Genomic DNA, 16079 nt, shown 5'->3' on the forward strand with positions numbered 1-16079 from the left:
ACCGCTGAGCCAAACCGGCCAGGGCCACAAAAACTTTTAATTATTTTGGGAGGACAGTGAAGAGAAGACACACCAGAGTAAGAGTGAGCAAAACCCCTCATACATCATACAAGCAATACATAGGTCTAAAAGAGATAGGTCTTAAGTAAATTAAGAGCAAACAATATATACTGCATATTTAGAAATATGGAACACATGCCCAAAGAAACGACTTAAAAAAAATTAGAAGTAACTCCCTTTAGGTGGCAGGACCTACGGTGGATAAGGGACAAGAAGATGAAGAACAAGAGACTGCTACCATAATTTGTTCCTATCCTATCTGACTTTTTAATTATTTTCACTTTGAAAATAAAATGGGTTAACACTTTAATGAACAAAATGGGTAGCTTGTGCAAGAGGAAGCCATCTATCACTGAAGTTCTCACAGGGGTTGTAGAAGGGGTTCTTGCATCCATCCATCCAGACACATTCAGAACCACATACTGATAAATTGCACCAATCACTTTTACATATTTTAATCTACCCTATAGTCAAAGCAACCCTACACAAAATCATAGGCTCATTTGAGAAAAGGAAACACTTCATGATATGATTTGCTGAAGGTCATAAACTAATAGTATACTAGCATAGGAACTCAAGGATTCTCCAATTCGATGGTAATTTCATTCTATCATGCCACACTTTGTAGGAAAGTGGACAAAATTACTTCAAAGGTCATTTCCAACATGAAGATTATTAAAATGTGATTTTAAAGGTATAGGGAAGAGCTGGATCCCCATCACACAGGCTCCCCATTCAGTGTTTCTGCCTATAAATCCTGAGATTCAATAATAGGTGTATATAGGTCTTTATCTTCTATTGAAGACTTTCACATATATCAATACCTTCCTACTTCAGGAATACACTTTCTACTCACCTGCAATGCTTTGTTGGCTTCTTTTATATCTTCTATTTTAAGTTTTGACCTAAAAAGATTACAAATAGGTCCAAATTTCAGTACACATTTAAATATAGGAGATCTAATAATTCATTAGAAAAGTACTGCTTTTACACAGAATATAAAATTGTATATACTATATGATTCTAATGATCTTTGGCTGGTGAAATTATGTATTTTCCTGTATTTCCTAAATATCCGAAAACAAAATGTATTTTTTAAATTTAAAAATTGCGTTTTAAAAATAATATTGGCATTTTCATGTAGTTATGACAATATTAATATTAATAATAGCTGTCAGTTTGGGCTTATGGTATGCCAGACACTAGCTATAACCTTTGTGTGCATAATCTCATTTAATCTTAAAAAAAACTTTTAAAGATGAAGAGAGTGGCCCTGGCCAGTTTGGCTCAGCGGTTGGAGCATCAACCTGCAGACCAGAGAGTCCCGGGTTCGGTTCCCGCTAGGGGCACGTACCAAAAAAAAAGATGAAGAAAGTGAGTTCTGAAGAGGTTTAGTCACTTGTAACAAGTCACAGAATGGTAAATGGGGAAGCCAGGATTTAAACCCTGGTCTGTATGACCTCAAAGCCCATAAGGTACCATTATACAGTTTATTTGTCTATCAGATGCAAAACAGTGAAACAATTATGGAAGATATAGTAGTAATACCTTTTCTTTCTTTTTTAAAAATTAAATGTATTGGGTGACACTGGTTAATAAGATCATATAGGTTTTGCCCCGCTGGTGTGGCTCAGCAGATTGAGTGTTGTCACATGGACTGAGAAGTCCCCATTTAATACCTGGTCAGGGCACATGCCCAGGTTGCAGGCTCGATCCCCAGTAGGGGGTGTGCAGGAGACAGCTGATCGGTGTTTCTCTCTCACATCGATGTTTCTCTCTCTCCCTTCCTCTTTCTCTAAAAAATCAATAAAAAGATCTTTTTTAAAAAAGGATCATTTGGAGGTTTCAAGTGTACATTTCTATGATACATGATCTGTATATTGCATTGTGTGCCCACCACCCAAAGTCAGATCATCTTCTGTCATTATATACTTGGCCCTCTTGACCCTTTACTACCACCCTTCTTCCCTCTGGTAACCACCATACCATTGTCTGTGTCTATGAGTTTCACTTTTATATTGTAACTTTTTCATTTGAAAATACATGTCAATGAACATGCAGATTACCTGTGATCCCACTACCTAGAAATGATAATCTCTACATGTTAAGTATGTGTGATTTTAAATGGAATCATTATCATTATTGACAAAATTTTCCATAACCAACTCTTTTCACTTAACATTATATCCTGAAAGGCTCAGTCAGGGCTAATGACTTACTAAGTATCTGCCACATTATTATATTAAATGGTTACACATATACCATAAAAAAATATATAAAGTAATTTATATAAATACTGCTGAACTTTCAACTTTTTGACACAAAAATTATTCATTAAAATTAGAATGACCAAAACATTTATATTGTTTTCCTTGGAACAATTTAGAAATGGAATTACTGGATCAAAAGGTACATAAAATACGTCAAGTCTCTGCTTCTGAAGTAGAACATCATGAACTTGCTTCACCCTACAAATGCACTTTGTTCCAAGATGCAAATAAAGTGTTAAGACTTTTATCTGGTTCATACTGACTCTTACATGGGGAATAATCTGTGAAAAACTACACAGTGTAAAAATATTAACAAAATAGCCCAGCCAGTGTGGCTCAGTGGTTGAGCATCGATCCATGCTCCAAGAGGTCACCAGTTCGATTCCCGGTCAGGGCACATGCCTGGGTTGTGGGCCAAACCCCCAGTGGGGGACATGCAGGAGGCGGCCAGTCAATGTTCTCTCTCATCAATGTCTCTCTCTCTCTCTGCCGCTCCCTTCCTCTCTCTCCCAAAATAAATGAAGAAAAAAACTTTAAAAAATATATACATTAACAAAATAATAAAATTTTCTTGGCTGAATTCAGATTAATGGCATTCATTACAAAAATACTTCATGAAAATTCACTGGTGTTAATATACTGCGGGTTAAAATACCTTTATTTACAAACATGTACTCTATTTTTTTTTTTTTTTTCTTTATCCTCACCCGAGGATATTTTTCCATTTTTTGTACAGATAGAGTGGGAGGGAGAGAGAGAGAGAAACATCGATGTGAAGGGACACATCGAGTGGCTGCCACCCGCACGACCAACCGGGGCCGGGGACAAACTGCAACCGAAGTACGTGCCCTTAGCGGGAACCGAACCCGGGTCTCTCCGGACCGCAGTCCGACGCTCTAACCGCTGAGCCAAACTGGCCAGGGCCAAACATGTACTCTAAAAACACTGCCCCTCTCTGACACGAACTGCCAAAAGTCCTAGATAAGGAGGTATCAGTTACAATTCTAGTACAAGAATACTTTCTCCTTGTCCTAGACAGGGAGTATAGAGATATTATATTATTCATTTTAATTAGCTTTCATTTAGGAACATAAATCTAGGTGTGTGAAAATATTTGACCATGGCATGAAAACAGCATAAAGACGGATAAAAAGAAAACAGGAAGCACGCTCCCCATCTCTGGAGCACACCGGAGCTTTTCCCTTCCCCTGACGTGCTCCCTCTAAGGTATGCCTCTCCCAACCTCTAAGGCAGTAGTTCTCAACCTGTGGGTTGCAATCCCTTTGGGGGTCGAACAACCCTTTCACAAGGGTTGCCTAAGACATAATAGCAAAATTACAGTTATGAAGTAGTAAAGAATAATTTTATAGTTGGGGGTCACCACAATATGAAGAACTGTATTAAAGGGTCATGGCATTAGGAAGGTTGAGAACCACGGCTAAGGGACCCCATGAGACTGCATCTAAGAGACTAGCCCCGCCTCGTCTCTCCTGTTGCTTCTATCCTAGCCCCTTGTTTCACTGTCCCCAGCTTTAATAAATGTACTCTTAAAATAAGAAAAACTTTTGGACATGGAAACAAGGGCTTACGGCGAGGAGCCTTGGTGGACGGTGCCTAAAAACTTCCATCTTCCACTGATATTTTACATGGAGGAGGAGCAGGAGGAGCGCATCTTTGGTGGGTGGCCCTTGCCCACACCCCTCTCCAGCCCTTTCTTCTGGGCTTCTTCTGTCCCAGGTCCCTACCCTGGGATGCCCCCACCCCACACTGTAGTTTATGAGTCCCTCTCTGGGCTCGCAGGCCGCCAGGACGCAGACCTTCATCGCGTGGAGGTGCACAGCCACTGCCTCATCCAGCTGGAAAGCTGGTTCACAGCCACAGGCCAGACACGCGTCACTGTTGTCGGACCACCTGAGGCCAGGCAGTGGCTGTGCCTCATGGTCTGGAACTTGGAGAGTGGGGACTCGGACCGGCAGGCCCAAGGCCTTGAGATGCTGCAGCATGTCCGGAGCCAGTCACTGACCAAGGATGACCTGGCAGCCACCCCCCGTATTCAGCGGCACCCCACGGCCCTGACTTTGCCAGTCAGGGTGGGCAGGCCTGTCCATCCTAGGCTTTCTCAGGCTTTGCCTCACCGGTGGGCTGGTCCTTCTGGATTCCGTTAGATTTCACTCTGTCAGTAATAAAAGACCGATCGTCCCAGGGCAGTTAAGATGTGAGGGGAAGTTCTGCTTAGCCACTGATGAGCAAGATGTGAAGGGTGTTGACGGGAGGTTTGAATTTGTAGCCTAATTCTGTCTCAGGCCTTCTAGGCATCTATTTGAGACGTCTCCTAAAGGTGAGAAAGTGTTCTGTGGGCAAAGTCATCCAATAAAATAAGTGTCAATGTGCAGTGAAAAAAAAATAAAATAAAATAAAAAAAAAAAAACTTTAAGAGAAAGAAAACATGAGAATATAATAAATGTGATACAATCAATTATGACACTCTAGGAAAACATCCATAAATTATAACAAGCCTCCAGTAATCCTGAAACCTTTTTTTATATTTTTTTTAATATTTTTTTTTGAGGGAAAAAAAAATATAAGTTTCTTTATATGGAAAGAATAGCATTTACAGAATACTCCATTTGGAAGTCATGGTAATTTATTTTTCTAAACTAAATTTATTCTTGGAATTTAAGCCTCGATGAGGATAAGGGAGAAGCTGGTTATCATCCTTAATGTATTTTTTTTTATTTATTTTTAATATATTTTTATTGATTTCAGAGAGAAGGGAGAGGGAGAGAGAGAGAAACATTGATGATGAGAAACATTGATTTCAGAGAGAAGGGAGAGGGAGAGAGAGAGAAACATTGAATGGCTGCCTCCTGCACACCCCCTACTGGGGATCGAGCCCACAACCTGGGCATGTGCCCTGTCCGGGAATCAAACCAGGGACCTCCTGCTTGGTTCACAGGTTAATGCTCAACCCCTGAGCCATACCGACTGGGCTCCGTAATGGATTTTAAAACTGTCAGTCGTTATAACACAGATACACTAATTACTCTAGATTCTCTTCCCCGAATATACCATCCTAATATTTTGCATGTTCCATGTTTCTTCAAATACAAAGTGTTCAAGTTTATTTCATTCCTTTAATCCTAACTCAGATAATCTACTACAATTATAATTCATTTAGAGTAACATTTAAAGCCTTTTTAAAAATCTATCAAAAATTCTCTATTGATAAGAAACCTTTAATAAGAAACTAAGAGTAAATATTGCATTATTAGAAGTATTTTTCCATTTAAAATTAATCATTTACATTTAAAATCGCAGATTCAGAATGTAAGCATTGGAAAGTAATTTTCAGATCCAACCTGCTCATTTTACAGACAAAAGAACTGATAGTCTGGTTGCTATAAGGAAAAGGCAATGGGCTAGGTGTTGTTACATATTTAGTCTCAGTTAATTAGGAAAAAAAACTGCAGGGATTTTATAACTCTGATTTTCAAATAGAGAAATGGCTTAAAGAGGCTAAATAAATGACCCATTTAAGTCACATAGTTGGTAAACAGTAGAGGGATACTAATTCCTGTGAGTGATATTAATGAACACTACTTTTTTTAAAAGTAATTTTTCTTTTTTTAAAAATATGTTTTTATTGCCTGGCCAGTGTGGCTCAGTGGATTGAGTGTTGTACCATGACTGAAAGGTACCAGTTTGATTCAGTCAGGTTTATTGATTTATTTTATTTTATTTTTTAGAGAGAGAACTAGAAACATCAATGTGAGAGAGAAACATCAATCAGCTGCCTCCTGCACACTCTCTACTGGGGATTGAGCCCAAAACCTGGGCTTGTGCCCTGACCAGGAATAGAAGAGGGACCTCTCAGTCCATGAGACTGACATTCAATCCACTGAGCCACACGGGACAGACAGTCTCAAGACTTCTTCATGGAATCCCATCTTTAGGAAAACACAGACCACATGGAACAAGGAGGAATATGTGAGACAGAACACCATTTCCCTTTCTTGTCTTTATAAGAACCCAACAACACCACTGCAATAGAACCAACCACACTATATGAAGCCAAGACCCTACTCTTGACTGGATAAAATACCCTTCACTTCCCACAATGCTGACTCCTAAAAACACCCTGAGAAAGCTGTCTCCAGATATTTTGAAATGTTTCTGTTATTACGAGAAAAATATTATTAACTCCTGAATACTGATTTCAAGAAATTAAACAAGAGTCTTAGCTTGCATCTCCTAGAAAATGTTTAGAGCTAAAATCTAATATGAAAACTTAATCTCTTCAACCTACATACAAGCCTTATTTGTTAATCATCAGTTTTTGTTTGGTTTTGTTTTTAATAGTTTATATCTTTTCTATATTTAAACTTTTCTTCCTGTTTAGTTTGGCACACTTTATAAAAGTCTATGACTACTTAGTTGAAGGAAAAAAGAGAAATTACTCGCTAAGTTTGTTCCCAAGTTCTTGAAGAGCTTGCTCCTGTTCATGATATATTTTTTTCAACTGCTGATTTTCATCCTGGAGGTTAAGGAACTCCTTCAAGACGATAAAAAACAGAAAACAGATTACAAGAAAGAAACAAGAAACTCCACATTGTATACATACCATTAATTAAGAACACAAATCCTTTAGCTTTTTATAAAAATCAGAATTGACTGACAGATCTCAGAGGGGATGAGGTGGGGGTGAGCGGGCAGGAAGAGAATAACCAAAGAATTTATATACATGTATGCATAGACCATGGACACAGACAATAGTGCAGTGAAAGCCTGCGGTGAGGCAGGAGCAGGAGGAGGGGGCAAAAGGGAGAAAATAGGGGACATCTATAATACTGTCAACAATAAAAATAAATTTAAAAAAATAAAAAACAGAATTATATGTCCAAAGCTCCTTCATAGCTGCTCCATCAACTATCAAGTATTTACTATTCATTTAATCTTACTGATATTTTTAAAGATGACTACTAGTATTGTTTCCTTGGTATAAGTGTAAATTACGATTTGATTCTCTTTTAAAATAACTTGCATCAAAATGTGATTTTAAAAGTTTTATCACCATTTACTTTTTTAAGACTAATGAGTTGTCCGGTCTCATTTCTAAGATGAGATAAGGCATCTTTCTCCTTTTGAAGGTCTTCCTGCAAAGTCTGCCTCCATTCCTTCTCAATCTTCAAATCAGTTTCCAGTTGTGCCCTTGAATGACAAAAAATAAACAGAAGTTCAGTACTATTGTTCACATGACAGTTGTATGTGTTCTTCAATAAGAACATCTTTTTGGTTGATTACTTTGCCTTTATAATTCATTTCTTCAGATATTTTCTTTCATAACTATTTTTTGGTAAACAAATTCAGCAGTACAGGGTTTTCTGTTTGCAAAGCACCAGTTTATTTGCCAACCACAAAAAAATACTTGCTAAACAATAATTTGTCATTTACTACTTCTGTATACATAAATGCTGCATGAGCACAGAAAATGCCTGGAAGACCACACTATACTATTACAACTGGTTACAATAATAGTACAGTGAGAAAGAAAAGTGGGGTTTTAATTATTTACATTTCTGTGCCATGTGGAAAAATTTTACAACAAACTAATGAAAAGTACTTTTCTGATATAAAAATTACAGGAACCACAAAATCAGTTTAACATCAGTAACAGAAAAATCAGCTCTTATGCAAAGAGCTACTTTTCAGATTACTGTTGGAAGCTGATCAATCACAGAACAGATATAAGACCAAGGACACACTGGGAAAATTTACACTGCCTGGAAACACCAGTTCACATTTAAAAGCGCTACTTCAACATTCCAACAACAGGTGCTAGCAAGCAAAATAAAAGTAGTGAAATTCTTACATTTTAGGATGACCAAAAAAAAGTTATTTCAATAATTATTACTCATAAGCAGGTATAACAGAGGAGGTATATACTAATAATGCTACAATTTCTAATACTTTACATTTTTTAAAGTTGATTTTTATTGTTGAAAGTATTACAGATGTCCCCCCCCTTTTCTCCCCATTGACCCCCTCCTCCCCACTCCTGCTCCCATCCTGCCTTCCCCACACTATTGTCTGTGACCATTGTTTACACATATATGTTCTTTGGTTTCTTTCTTCCCACCCCCTCCTTCCCTCTGAGGTTCATCAGTCTACCAACCAGTTTGTACTTAATCCCTTCACCTTTTTCACCCATCTGCTCAACCTCCCTTCCATCTGGCAACCAATAAAAAGTTCTCTATGAGTTTGTTTCTGTTCTGCTTGTCCATTTTGTTTGTAGATTCAACGGTTGATAGATAAGTATTTATTACCATTTTATTATTCATATTTCTTGTTCTTCAAGAAGACTCTTCAACATTTCATATAATACTGGTTTGGTGATAATGAACTCTTTTGGCTTTTTCTTGTCTGGGAAGCTCTTTATATATCCATCAATTCTAAATGATAGCTTTGCAGGATAGAGTAATTTTGGTTGTAGGTCCTTGCTTTTCATCACTTTGAATATTTCTTGCCACTCCCTTCTGGCCTGCAAAGTTTCTTGTGAGAAATCAGCTGACAGTCTTATGGGTAACTAACTGCTTTACTCTTGCTGCTTTTAAGATTCTCTCTTTGGCCCAGCTGGTGTGGCTCAGTGGTTGAGCACTGACCCATGGACCAAGAGGTCACTGGTTCGTATTCCCAGTCAGAGCATATGCCTGGGTTCAATCCCTACTGGGGGTGTACAGGAGGAAGCCAATCAATGTGTCTCTCTCACTGATGTTTCTATAGCTCTCTCCTTTCTTCTCTCTCTAAAAATCAATAAAAAGAAATGTGGTATCACGTCCTCCCACAACCACATCAAAGTTACAACTAAACTACAGAACAACCATCATTCAAAACCACCTGAAATCAAGCTGAATGAAAGTCCTACAACTACAAAATTAAAGAACTCACATCGAGACTGCAATCAAGACTCAATTACAACAGAAGGTTATAAAGTCCACACAAGGGGTTCACCTCAAGAGGCCAGCTGGGAGATCAGGGAGGCTGTGCCACTGGACCCTACTGGACACCTATTACAACAGGCCACCCTTGGAAGCGCAGGAGACATAGCAACTGTACCTAATACATAGAAACAAACACACAAAGACAGCGAAAATGAAGAGACAAAGAAACAGGTCCCAAATGAAAGAAAAGAACAAAACTCCAGGAAAAGAACTAAGCGAAATAGAGATAAGCAACCTAATAGATGAAGAGTTCAAAACACTGCTTATGAGGATGCTCAATGAACTTAGAACCTCAATAAACTTAGTGAGGGCCTCAAGAGCATAAAAAAGGACCAGTCACAAATGAAGGATGCGGTCAGAAATGAAGGAGGCACTAACTGAAATAAAGAATAATTTATACAGATTCAATAGTAGAGTAGGTAAACCCAAGAAGCAAACCATCGATTTGGAGTATAAGGAAGCAAAAAACACCCAATCAGGACAGAAAAAAAAAAGAATCCAAAAAAATGAGGATAGTGTAAGGAGCCTCTGGGACAACTTCAAGCATGCCAACATTTGCATCTTGGGGGTGCCAGAAGGAGAAGAGAGAGAACAAGAAATTAAAAACCTATTTAAAACAATAATGACAGAAAACTTCCCTAACTTGGTGAAGGAAACAGACATACAAGTCCAGGAAGCACAGAGTCCCAAATTAAGATACCCCAAGAGGCCCACACCAAGACACATCATCAAAATGCAAAAGGTTCAAGACAAAGAGAGAATCTTAAAAGCAGCAAGAGAAAAGCAGTTAGTTACCTACGAGGGAGTTCCCATAAGACTGTCAGCTGATTTCTCAAAAGAAACTTTGCAAGCCAGAAGAGAGTGGCAAGAAATATTCAGAGTGATGAAAAGCAAGAACCTACACTCAAGATTACTCTATCCTGCAAAGCTGTCATTTAGAATCGATGACCATATTAAGAGTTTCCCAGACAAGAAAAAGCTAAAGGAGTTCACCACTACCAAACGATTATTATATTAAATATTGAAGGGTCTTCTTGAAGCAAAAGATAAAATATATGAACAAACAAAATGGCAATAAATATATATCTATCGACAATTGAATGTACAAACAAAATGAACAAGCAGAACAGAAACATTCTCATAGATTATAGAGAACATTTTGTTGGTTGCCAGATGGGAGAGGGGTTGGGGGAATGGGTGAAAACGGTGAAGGGATTAAGAAGTACAAATTGGTTGTTAGACTGACAAACCTCAAAGGAAAGTGGGGTGGGGGGTGGGAAGAAATAAACCAAAGAACCTTTATGCATATATTCATAACCAATGGACACAGACAACAGTGTGGGGAAAGGCAGGGGCGGGGCGGGAGCAGGGAGGAGGAGGTCAATAGGGGAAAAAGGAGGAACATCTGTAATACATTCAATAAAGATAAGTTAAAAAATAAAAAAAAATAAAAATCAATAAAAAATAGTTTAAAAATAACAAAATAAGCCCTGGCCAGTTTGGCTCAGCGGTTAGAGCGTCAGCCTGTGGTCCAGAGAGACCCGGGTTCGGTTCCCGCTAAGGGCACGTACTTCGGTTGCAGTTTGTCCCCGGCCCTGGTTGGTCGTGCGGGTGGCAGCCACTCGATGTGTCCCTTCACGTCGATGTTTCTCTCTCTCTCTCTCCCTTCCTCTCTCTCCCTCCCACTCTATCTGTACAAAAATGGAAAAATATCCTCGGGTGAGGATAAAAAATAAAAAAATAAAAAAATAATAACCCTGGCTGGTCTGGTTCAGTGATTAGAGCGTCGGCCCACGGACCAGAGAATCCCGGGTTCGGTTTCCACTAAGGGCACGGACTTCGGTTGCAGTTTGTCTCTGGCCCCAGTTGGAGTTGTATGGGTGGCAACCAGTCAATGTGTCTCTCTCACATTGATGTTTCTCTCTCTCTTTTCCTCCCTATCTCCCTCCTGCCCTATCTGAAGATAAATGCAAAAATGTCCTTGGGTGAGGATAAAAAATAATAATAATGAAAAGATTATCTGTTTTTAACCTTTTGCATTTTGATGATGATATGTCTTGGTGTGAGCCTCTTTGTGCTTATCTTGTTTAGGGCTCTCTGTGCTTCCTGGACTTGAATGTCTATTTCTTTCACCAGGTTAGGGAAGTTTTCTAACATTATTTTTTCAAATAGGTTTTCAACTTCTTGCTCTCTCTCTCCTCCTTCTGGCACGCTCATGATGTGAACGTTGGTACACTTGAGGTTGTCCCAGAGGCTCCTTACACTATCTTCATTTTTTTTTTTTTTCTTTTTGCTCTTTTGATTGGGTATATTCCAAATTGATAGTTTGCTTCTCGGCTTCACCTACTGTACTATTGGTTCCCTATAAATTATTCTTTCAGTTAGTGCATCCTTCATTTCTTACTGGTCCTTTATTACTATGTTCTTGAGGTGTGCACTAAGTTCCTTGAGCATCCTTATAACCAGTGTTTTGAACTCTGCATCTGTCAGATTGCTTCTCTCTATTTTGTTTAATTTCCTGGAGTATTGTTCTGTTCTTTCATTTAGGGCGTGTTTCTTTGTCTCCTCATTTTGGCTGCCTCTCTGTGTTTGTTTCCATGTGTTAGGTAGAGTTGCTATGTCTCCTAGGCTTCATAGGGTGGTCTATTGCAGTAGGCATCCTGTAGGGTCCAGTGGCACAGCCTCCCTGATCACCCTAGCTGGGCCCTAAAGGTGCACCTTTCATGTGGATTGTATATCCTTCTGTTGTAATTGAGTCTTGATTGCTGTTGGCACATCAATGGGAGGGATTTACTCAGGATGATCAGGACCGTCTGTGCCTACTGACCACTGACCTCTGACTACCTTGGAGGATCAGCTTTGCAGAGGCCCACCACACAGAGCAAGACTTACTTCAGCAGGGCTCTAGTACCCACTGAGTCCACTCCTTCAGTGTGTCACTTATGGAGGTGGTTGGATGGTGGTACTTCAATGTGGCTGAAGATGTCCACTGGGTGTGCTGGCTCTGGGGCAAGGTCAGCCACTGCCTATGTTCTACCCAGGACCACCTGACATAAGCTAAAAAGCAATCTGCAGATGGCTGCTTCTTGTGCTGGGTTTGGAGATGCCCAGGCAAAGCGAAGCTGTGAACCAAGGCTGGCTGCTTCGAGTGCCAGGCCTGGGGCCACTTAGTGAGATGTATGGGGCTTCATGAGGCCAGATGCTGCTTGAGATAGTTTAGGAAAATCAGAAGCAGGGGCCAAGACAGGCCAATTCTATGGTAAAGCCACTGGAAACAGCTTGGGTGGGCCTGAAAATTGGGTAGGGCAGGGTCTCAGAAAATCAGCAGGGTGGGACAAACAGTGTAAGCCAGGTTGCTAGAGTCACAGATATGGCGCCTGTCTGCTGGCCTAGCTAAGAGGCTCACCAAAGGAACAACAGCCTTCGCCAGCACATCTAGGAGAAAGCTGCTTCTCCAGTTCTCGCGCCCTGACGACAAATAACTCAGTTCTTTCCTGAATGTCTCCGGTGCCTTTCAAGCTGCCTCTCCAGCCCTGAAACCTAGAAGAAGCCAGACCAAGTAAATATGTGCATGCACAGGCCCTTTAAGAGAAACTGCCTGGGACTCTAGAAGCCTCAGCCTCTATTCCCGCTGGCTTTTACACCTAGAAGTTATGGGGACTTCTCTTTTTGGCAGTGGAACCCTTTGCTGGGGGGCCTGGTGTGGGACTGGGATTCCATGTTCCCCAGGGAGGACCTTCACAGCCAAAGCATCCCTCCTGATTTTTATCACCACACGTGGTTGTGGGGCCAGCTGGTCCTCACCTTTGCCCCTCCTACCAGTCTCAATGTGGCTTTTTTTTTTTAATACTCGCCCAAGGACATTTTTCCATATTTTGTTCAGATAGAGTGGGGGGTGGGGGGACATCGACGTGAAAGGGACACATCAAGTGGCCGCCACACACACAACCCAACCAGGGCCGGGGACAAACTGCAACCGAGGAACATGCCCTTAGCGGGAACCAAACCCAGGTCTCTCTAGACCGCAGCCGACGCTCTAACTGCTGAGCCAAACCGGCCAGGGCTCAGTGTGGCTTCTTTAACTTCATACTTGTAAGACTTCCATTCAGCTCAATTTCAGGTGGTTTTTTATGATGGTTGTTCTGTAGTTTAGTTGTAAATTTGTTGTGGTTGTGGGAGGAGGTGAGTACCATGTTTACCTACGCCGCCATCTTGATTGGAAATCTAATACTTTACATTTTAACTGCAAGATATCATAATACTGAGAATATCACATTATTTTAATATTATGTGTTAAGCCCGGCCAGTGTGGCTCAGTGGATTGAGCATTGTCCCATGGACTGAGAGGTCCCAGTTTGATTCCTGGTCAGGCACATACCCCCATTGCAGGCTTGATCTCCAGTCAGGGACATGCAGGAGGCAGCTGGTTGGTGTATCTCTCTCTCATTGATATTTCTATCTCTCTCCCTTCCTCTCTCTATATAAAAAATAAAATAAAATAATATTTTTAAAAAATATGTGTTAATATTTTTATTACTTTTGTTTCCTCATTAAAGTTAGCATTTCCATTTATAGCCACATTCTTTTTGGTGAAGTAAATTTCATATTTTATAATTCATGTTAAGAATATTTCAAAACAGAATTTACAAATTGTTGATAAATACTATTTTACTACAAATTTAAAAGGAATACAGAGAAACAGGTATAACATTATTAACACTGAAGTAACCAAAGTACAGAGTGCCTTACTGAGTGAGGAGCTTTATCATGCACAATCAGAAAAAACTGAGTGAAGCTTGCTCCCATCCTCCCACCCCACCACGCCTTTGTTCCCCCACAGGCATGCATCTCCTAAACTCTAAGGGTCCCAATGAGACTTGCAACCAGTGGAGCAATGGGCAGCAGCAGCTCGTCCTCGACTAACACTCCGGACCTGTCCCCAAAGCCCCCTTTTCTCTGACTTCTCAGTGAGCTAGAAGCAGCCCCACCTTGGCTCACTTCTGTCACTGAGACTTTTACTTGAGTCCACACAGCCCCACGTGACTCACTTCTTTTCTAGAGAGCTAAGCAGCAGCACATAGGCTCTCTCCTGCTGCTTTCTTCTGTCCTAGGTCTCTTCTTGTCTCACTGTCCTCACCTTTAATAAATGTAATCTCAAAATAAAAAATGAAAAGAAATACTAAGTGAAAAAGCAAATAAATTTTGTTTTTAAGTTATTATAAATATATTGTCAGAACATATGCTGACCACCAAAAGCAGGAAATCATAAAGGAAAAAGGGGCAATATAACTATAAAAATTTTAAATTGGTAAATAAAAATGGCTATGAAAAATGTTTCAAGTTTAAGAATAGCCCGACCAGTGTGGCTCAGTGGACTGAGCATTGTCCCATGGACGGAGAGGTCCCAGTTCAATTCCCGGTCAGGGTACATGCCTGGGTTGTGGGCTCAATCCCTGGTAGGGGGCGTGCAGGAGGCAGCCAATCAATGTATCTCTCTCATATTGATGTTTCTATCTCTCCCTTCCTCTCTCTAAAAAAATCAATAAATTTTTTTAAAAATTTTAAAAAAATTAACAATAAACTTTAGAAAACATTCACTATATGTAAAAAACCCTTAGTAAATACACAAAGAGCTCTTATATATATAAAAAAAAAAGCCCTTTGTACATCAATGATGAACTCACAGAAAGAGAAACTGAAAAAACAATCCCATTTACCATCACGCCAAAAAAATTAAGATACCTAGGAATAAACTTAACCAAAGAAGTAAAGGACCTATTTGCAGAAAACTACAGGACATTGAAAAAAGAAATAGAGGAGGATATAAAAAAGTGGAAGCACATACCCTGTTCATGGATTGGAAGAATTAACATCATTAAAATGTCCATACTACCCAAAGCAATCTATAGATTCAATGCAATCCACATCAAAATACCAATGACATATTTCACAGAACTAGAACAAATACTTCAAAAGTTCATATGGAACCAAAAAAGACCCCGAATAGCCACAGCAATCTTGAAAAAGAAGGACAAAGTAGGTGGGATCACAATACCAGATTACAGGTTATACTACAAAGCGACTGTAATCAAAACAGCCTGGTACTGGCACAAGAACAGGCAGATAGACCAGTGGAACAGAACTGAAAACCCAGAAATGGACCCAAGGCAATATGCTCAATTAATATTTGACAAAGATGGAAAGAGCATACAGTGGAGTAAAGACAACCTCTTTAATAAATGGTGTTGGGAAAATTGGACAGCTACATGCAAAAAAATGAAACTAGACCATCAACTTACACCATACACAAAAATAAACTCAAAATGGATAAAAGACTTAAATGTGACCCGTGAATCCATAAAAATTCTAGAAGAAAATGTAGGCAACAAAATTTCGGACATCATACGGAGCAGAATTTTCACTGATACATCACCTAAGGCAACAGAAACAAAGGAAAAAATGAACACCTGGGACTACATCAAACTCAAAAGCTTCTGCACAGCAAAAGAAACAATCATCAGCCCTGGCCAGTTTGGCTCAGCGGTTAAAGCATCGGCCTGCGGTCCGGAGAGACCCGGGTTCGGTTCCCGCTAAGGGCACGTACTTCGGTTGCGGTTTGTCCCCGGCCCTGGTTGGTCGTGCGGGTGGCAGCCACTCGATGTGTCCCTTTCACATTGATGTTTCTCTCTCTTTCCCTTCCTCTCTCTCCCTCCCACTCTATCTGTACAAAAAAATAAAATAAAATAAAAAA

General features: G+C 40.0%; 2 protein-coding genes across 8 annotated transcripts in view; one reads left to right on the forward strand and one right to left on the reverse strand.

The window, feature by feature from the left end:
- The window catches only part of RUFY2 (RUN and FYVE domain containing 2), a 59363-nt gene that overhangs the window by 7175 nt on the left and 36109 nt on the right, over positions 1-16079 (reverse strand). For 6 of the 7 annotated variants that reach the window (XM_036265803.1, XM_036265804.1, XM_036265805.1 and 3 more), the window contains 3 exons: positions 7409-7538; positions 6788-6882; positions 917-965 (listed from right to left, as the gene is read on the reverse strand). In XM_036265803.1, the coding sequence (XP_036121696.1) occupies positions 917-965; positions 6788-6882; positions 7409-7538 (274 nt within the window). Of the gene's footprint in view, positions 1-916; positions 966-6787; positions 6883-7408; positions 7539-14376; positions 14482-16079 lie in introns of those variants that run through there. The other variant, XR_004960048.1, reaches the window with a different exon arrangement.
- Positions 2162-4495, forward strand: LOC118632650 (putative KHDC1-like protein). The gene is made up of 3 exons (XM_036265875.1): positions 2162-2168; positions 3888-4007; positions 4131-4495. The coding sequence occupies exons 1-3, from the start codon at positions 2162-2164 to the stop codon at positions 4493-4495; spliced, it is 492 nt and encodes a 163-aa protein (XP_036121768.1).

The sequence above is a fragment of the Molossus molossus genome, unplaced genomic scaffold, assembly GCF_014108415.1.
Source record: "Molossus molossus isolate mMolMol1 unplaced genomic scaffold, mMolMol1.p scaffold_m16_p_17, whole genome shotgun sequence".
Taxonomy (NCBI): Eukaryota; Metazoa; Chordata; class Mammalia; order Chiroptera; family Molossidae; genus Molossus; species Molossus molossus.

Coding starts and splice junctions, on each gene's coding strand:
- LOC118632650 (XM_036265875.1), top strand. Junction 4,008..4,130: donor GCAGGAGGAGCGCATCTTTG/GTGGGTGGCCCT, acceptor CTGGGCTCGCAG/GCCGCCAGGACGCAGACCTT.